This window comes from Metopolophium dirhodum, chromosome 6 (genome assembly GCF_019925205.1).
Source record: "Metopolophium dirhodum isolate CAU chromosome 6, ASM1992520v1, whole genome shotgun sequence".
Lineage (NCBI taxonomy): Eukaryota > Metazoa > Arthropoda > Insecta > Hemiptera > Aphididae > Metopolophium > Metopolophium dirhodum.
The window spans coordinates 1,844,727-1,851,185 of NC_083565.1; the positions used below are offsets into that span (position 1 = coordinate 1,844,727).

Genomic DNA, 6,459 nt, shown 5'->3' on the forward strand with positions numbered 1-6,459 from the left:
GTTTTCAATTTTATGTTTACCTATATAGAGACCCTCTTTCTGTCAATAACGTTACACTAAGTTATTTAATATGCAAACTGACATGCATGTGCGTTATTGAGCCTTTATTCAAAGGCGTCCCGTGCTTATTCATATAGGATTATTAGAATTAACGATATTATAATAATAATAGTGTACAACACTACAATCCTTGTCGAGAGCATAGGCGCGCTTATTTTTTAGTTCTTGGTGGATCTATAAAGGCATCTACTTGAACTCCTACAATGCAGTGCTGCGATAGTGGAGATTTTACGAGGATAAAAAAAAAAAACCGAAAATAGGATCCGGACGAATATTCACAAATAATGAAAACGCTATGTGATAGCCGATAATTAGTGCAAAAATGAAAATTTAAATATTGTGGGAAATGGGAAATAACTCAGAGCCATTTTTTGTACAACACTGCAATACCTATGATCCAATTTAACCCATGTCCCTATACTTACTGACCAAAACTAATAGCTAAATCAGAACGGGAAGAATAAAAATAAAATAACGTCAGATTTTAGTTGCAACTTGTAGGCCACGTGATTGCAGCACATATGATAAGACGTATACCTACTTGTATTAATTAATAGTCCATGGTCATTATACATAATATACTGGCTATATTTCATGACGAATATATTGTATCGTATCATTGTTTACTTTATTTAGTGAACTTAAACTTTGGAATAAAATAATGTAACATTAAACATTTTTGAAAAAGTAATTACTAATTTTAAAGGCCTGTTTTTAAATTTTTCTTAAAATAAATGAATAAATCTATTGCATGAATATTTTTTTATTAAAAGTTTACTTGATCTTTTTAATTACATTTTATAGGTACGTGAATTGCTTTTTATAGTTAATTTATTTTGTATTTTGTATTTTAAGACAATTTTTGAAATTATTTCGCAAATTCCTGATTTACACTCTATTGTTATTGTTTATGTTGTACAATGCATGGACGAATAAGGCAAACTATCGAGTAGAAACGCTGGTTTTGGATATCAGGGAATGTCCGGCTCATGGACATACTGCACAAGGACGACGAGAGGACATTTTTTGGCGGGCTGTCGGACCAGGACGCCGGGCGGCTACCGAGCCACCCCCACAGGGGTTCTCGTCGGGCCACGACGACGGCACGAGGTGCACTACAACAAGCGTCCGATCCAAGCCGACAGTTCTCTGGGCGGAGCGAGAGGAGGATGCTCTGGTGCTCGACGGCGATTAATATGGCGTGCAGTGGCGGCAGCAGCAGCCTGCACGGGATCAGGATCCACCAAGCAGAGGGCGAGTCTGGAAATCAGCCTTTGCCGGAGGACCACCACCACGGAAATGCCACCAGCCTCTGCGAAACCGGCCCGAGCGTTCGTTCTGGGGTCCGGCAGGCGGTCGGCTGGGCGGTTCGGACTAGAAAGCTTCCGGCCGCAGATCGAGGTGCGGCCCGTGCGTGCCGGACCCGGTGATGGTGACATGAGGAGGAGGAGGAGGAGGAACTTTTTGACGTGACGATGAAACTGAATGGAGGTAAGAAGTTGACGGAGGTGGCAGTTCCAAGAAGCACGACATGACTTATTCAAGAATTCCGGCGAGCATATTATTTGGAAGCTCACCAGTCAATCGTTGGTAGGTATGCTGAAATATTAATTTTATAAAAGTTATTAACAATTTTGACGATTTTTTGACATATTGTTATATGGTAAAAGTCGTAATAAGTCGTAATACACTCTTAGTTCATAAATATGCTTAAAACTTACGTTATAATATATTATGTTGTCTGTTTGGTAATTGGTAGTATAGCTAATATTTGATTCGGAGCTTGGATATGGGTTAGGCTGATCTATAAATGCTTTTGTCGGATTTTGATGTAATGTATACATTTTATGTGTTGTTTATTTTCGCACTTCTTTTGGAACTGCCACGTCTCTATTCTTACCCCGTTCAGTTTCACCGTCACTCCGTTTGTTCTTCCTCAACTTCAACTCTGTTGTCACCATCTCCCGGTCCCGGCACCTGCAACTCTGGCACATGCACCTCGACATCCGCAGGAGACTTTCTAGTCCCCCGTTCGCCCGGCCGCTTGCCCGCCCCGACCATAGCAGAACGAACACCGTCCTCGCTCACGGGCGGGCCGGTTTCCCGGACGCGGGCAGCATTTCCGTGGCATTATCCCTTCGGCAGTCCTCCGGCGGTGGCTGATCTCCAAACTCGTCCTCGCTGATCCTGATCCTCTTCTGCGGCTGCTGCAAGTGCCACCGCTGCACGCCATATTTTTTTTTACCCATCTCTGCCGTCGAGCTCGCATCTTCCTCCTCCTCCTCTGCCGCCGCCGGCCGTTCGGCCGCATATTACGTTGTAGTACACCAACCCTAAGCCATCCCCGTGGCCCAACGAGAACGTGGCCCGGTCACCGCAGAGGAGGCCGACCGCGTTCCTTCAGGATCGGCCCCGTGGCGTCCAGGTCCGACAGCCCGCCGCTAGTCCTCTCTTTGTCCTCGGTGCAGTATGTCTCGTTATTTTATAGGCGCCATTTCAGTCAGGCGCCACTCCAGTTCCTGGACATTCACCGAGGATTCTATCTAATTCAACCAGCGTTTCTCTCTAAGTTCGTCCGGTATTGCTTTGTGAATAATTAATTTTAAAACTTAAATATAAATAAACAAATCTTGTTACTATGGTCCAAGATATTATTATTATTTATAACATTATGGCATTATTTAATATTATATTATTTCGTTTTTAGCATTTAAAACGGAAAAGTTGTTTATTCAATTATAGCCAGATGACTATATATATTTGTGTATGTATACGATATTAATGTTATACTTGCTCAATAAGTTATACGTTTTAACTAATATCTGCATATAATTTATATGATAATGAACAACGGATATAGATTATGAACATATGCTCAACTAAGGAGGCTGGAGTAGTGAAGTGGACTCTCAAAAGTTTACCCATAGCCTCCCTCCCTCCAAAATAAATTATTCTCTGAACTCACATGATATTAAAATAATATATGAATATATAAAAAATGTAATTTACTTGAAATTTTTTGTCATTACCTAAATATAAATACAAAGTTTTTGATTGACAGACCCCCAAACCCCCCGAGTTGGCGAAGAGTTTTAACCGATGTCGGAAGCTGCAGTGGTCTTTTGGTCTGGTCGTCGGTCTCGAGCCGGTTAGTATGTGATAAGAAGGTCTGGTGATAAGGAACTGTGATAAGGTTAGGACCACCACCTTAGGTTCGACGTGGTAGCCCGGGTTATGCCGCCGGAAATTCGTAAAAAAAACATATAACCGCCGCGATTGTTTTGGTGTCTAGCAGGTCAGTCATCTCAGTTATCCGGTTAGGCAATCTTACTTCGTCGGATAGTGGATAATGTGGGACGGCCGGGTTACGGCATCAGGTATGCAATCCAACTGCGTCAGATCACGGACAACGTTCTTTACTGCCGCCAAAAACGTGACATTAAGTGGAAAAAAATTTAAAAAAATTTGGGCGTCCATGCAAATCATATATAGCCGCAGTAACTTAACTTAGTTTAAATTTAAAATTTGCTAATTTACAAAAATAAAAAATTCTAGATACAAAATATAGATTATTAGATAGTTTTTCTTTACGCTCAAGAAAATTACTGGGGAAATTTAAAATGATACATCAAAGCAAAAACCCATTCAAAAATTTGCATTATTCTTCGAACAAAAATTAACTTAATATAGATACTTTTTTTCAAGATTAACGTGTTACCTGTTAATCTTGAAAAAAAGTAACTTATTAAGTTAAAAGTTAATTTGAAAAAAAAAGTAACGCGTTAATTAACTTAATTAAAATTCACTTAACGTTTTAACTTAATTTTAACTTTTAACTCGTTAATGCCCAGCCTTGCAGTAATACCTACATATTCAAAATAATTGGGGGAAAAGTAAGGGTACAACAAACATTTTTACAAGAAAAAAAATGTTCAAACCATCAATCAAATATTTCATATTTTCAGGTTATTCTGAACCACCTATTATACCATCGGGGTTATATAAATCATTGTTTTAAAACGATCTGTCAGCCTAAACATATTTTACTATAGGTATATTGGTACCTATATGGTATTTCTGTAAGTAATTTATTTTTCTATCAGTAGTACCAGGTTGAACTAACTCTTGACAAAAACTAATTTTCTATATTATAAATTATAATATTATTTTATACGATCTTGCTAGATGTTATTATTACCTAGTCAATAGTAAATACAATACAAACATACGGTTTTAATAGATTTGTGGTAGCGAATAGCATAAAATAAATCTAAATATTTTGAAAATATTGTGACGTGCAATAAAGGTGCTTTTAAGTATTCCACTTATATTACTTGTATAATACAAGTATTCATGTTAATATTAATTATGTTGAAATTTACATATGTAATGTCTTTGGAATTAAATTGGCCGTGTATTATATTTTAAATTTTGAACAATATTATATTATTTTGTTGTCATGGAAATATTCGTTTGGATGTTTATTCATACGACCGATTACATATTTTGAATCAGTTTATATTTCGTAACGAACCGCTTAACGAATTATTTTATTTTCTATAACATAAATATAATTTAATAATCAACTTTTGAATGTATTACTTATATCTTATTGTTTAATAATTTTTCTATAACCTTGCGTGAGGTAAAAAAAAAACGCTGAGGAGTCAACCTTATAAAAATCAAAAAAAAGTTTTGCAAAACAACGTCACTACGTCAGGACGAGTGCAGAATAACCCGGCTGTTGGAAATTCGCAGAATTACGAGTTCCGCACCCATAGCGGATATCCGTCGAAAGACAACACTCACATGATGGCAGACGACGGAGCATATACGGCAGACGACCCTACGCTGACCGTGGGGCCGAAAATTGTCTGTACCACTGAGCTCTGTGACCAACAACCGTCGGCGACGACATCCACATTGCAGGTGGAGGCCGATCAGAGGACGTTAGATTTAGCACCACTACTATCCCTGTGTCCAAATGACGAACTGTTGGAAGCTCCTGTTGGAATCTTGCAGGAGTGCGATTATCCATCGACAGACAACGTATATATGGTGGACGACAATAAATACACGACGAAAGATGACGCGGTAGACGACCCTACACTGACCGTGAGGCCAAAAATTGTATGTGCTATCAGTGAGCTCCGTGATCAACAACCGACGAGGACGACATTGACTTCGGCGGATTTCAGGGTGTTGGACGAGCTCACCGAAGACTTACTGGTGGCAGCCGTTCAGAAGTCGTTAAATGTACCGCCCCTATCTCTGTGTCCGAATGAAGAACAGTCGAATTCTATTTCACGTGACGACGATAGTGTTACATCGTCGGAAATGGCTGTACCGTGGATTATTATACCGAGTGTCTTGGACAAGTTGCTAGAGTTTGACGAAGTCTCGTCAGAAATTAAAAATGCAGATACAAAATACGGAAAGCACCTTCCGCCGTTACCGTTGTGTCTCGCGAGTGCACCGGAGGAAACACAACTACAGCCATGTGAGTCTTCTGCTGTTGAGATATCGTCGACAAAAATCAAAAGTGTAGTGACTGAACAGCTTGATTCTTACGTGGCACCGGTTAGAATCCAGCTGTTAGATGCACTGGCTGATGTTAACGATTTTGTTCCGGACGAGGCAGCCGAAAGCACGACCATAGTTCCTATAGTCGTGGCCAAAAGTGATGGCGACGGGTTGGAGCCAGCGACAACTACGATCCAAGTAAAGTCAGCGGTGACTGAACAGCTTGATTCTTACGTGGCACCGGTTAGAATCCAGCTGTTAGATGCACTGGCTGATGTTAACGATTTTGTTCCGGACGAGGCAACCGAAAGCACGACCATAGTTCCTATAGTCGTGGACAAAAGTGATGGCGACGGGTTGGAGCCAGCGATGACTACGACCCAAGTAAAGTCAGCGGTGACTGAACAGCTTGATTCTTACGTGGCACCGGTTAGAATCCAGCTGTTAGATGCACTGGCTGATGTTAACGATTTTGTTCCGGACGAGGCAACCGAAAGCACGACCATAGTTCCTATAGTCGTGGACAAAAGTGATGGCGACGGGTTGGAGCCAGCGATGACTACGACCCAAGTAAAGTCAGCGGTGACTGAACAGCTTGATTCTTACGTGGCACCGGTTAGAATCCAGCTGTTAGATGCACTGGCTGATGTTAACGATTTTGTTCCGGACGAGGCAACCGAAAGCACGACCATAGTTCCTATAGCCGTGGCCAAAAGTGATGGCGATGGGTTGGAGCCAGCGACGACAGCGGTCCAAGCAAAGTCAGCAGCAGCAGAAAAACCCCGGCAAGGTCGTCGTAGATCGTTCTTATCGGCAGTGGGGAGGCGGCTCCTCAAGTTCGGGAGGACGTTATGCTGCTGTTGCTGTTGCAAATAG

At 40.9% G+C, this 6,459-nt stretch overlaps 1 protein-coding gene and 1 pseudogene across 1 annotated transcript; both read left to right on the top strand.

Moving 5' to 3' along the window:
• Positions 1 to 1,038: 1,038 nt before the first annotated feature.
• LOC132946263 (uncharacterized) lies at positions 1,039 to 1,438 on the top strand (annotated as a pseudogene).
• A 3,434-nt stretch (positions 1,439 to 4,872) lies between these two features.
• On the top strand, positions 4,873 to 6,459 carry LOC132946607 (uncharacterized). The gene has a single exon (XM_061016657.1). The coding sequence runs from the start codon at positions 4,873 to 4,875 to the stop codon at positions 6,457 to 6,459; it is 1,587 nt and encodes a 528-aa protein (XP_060872640.1).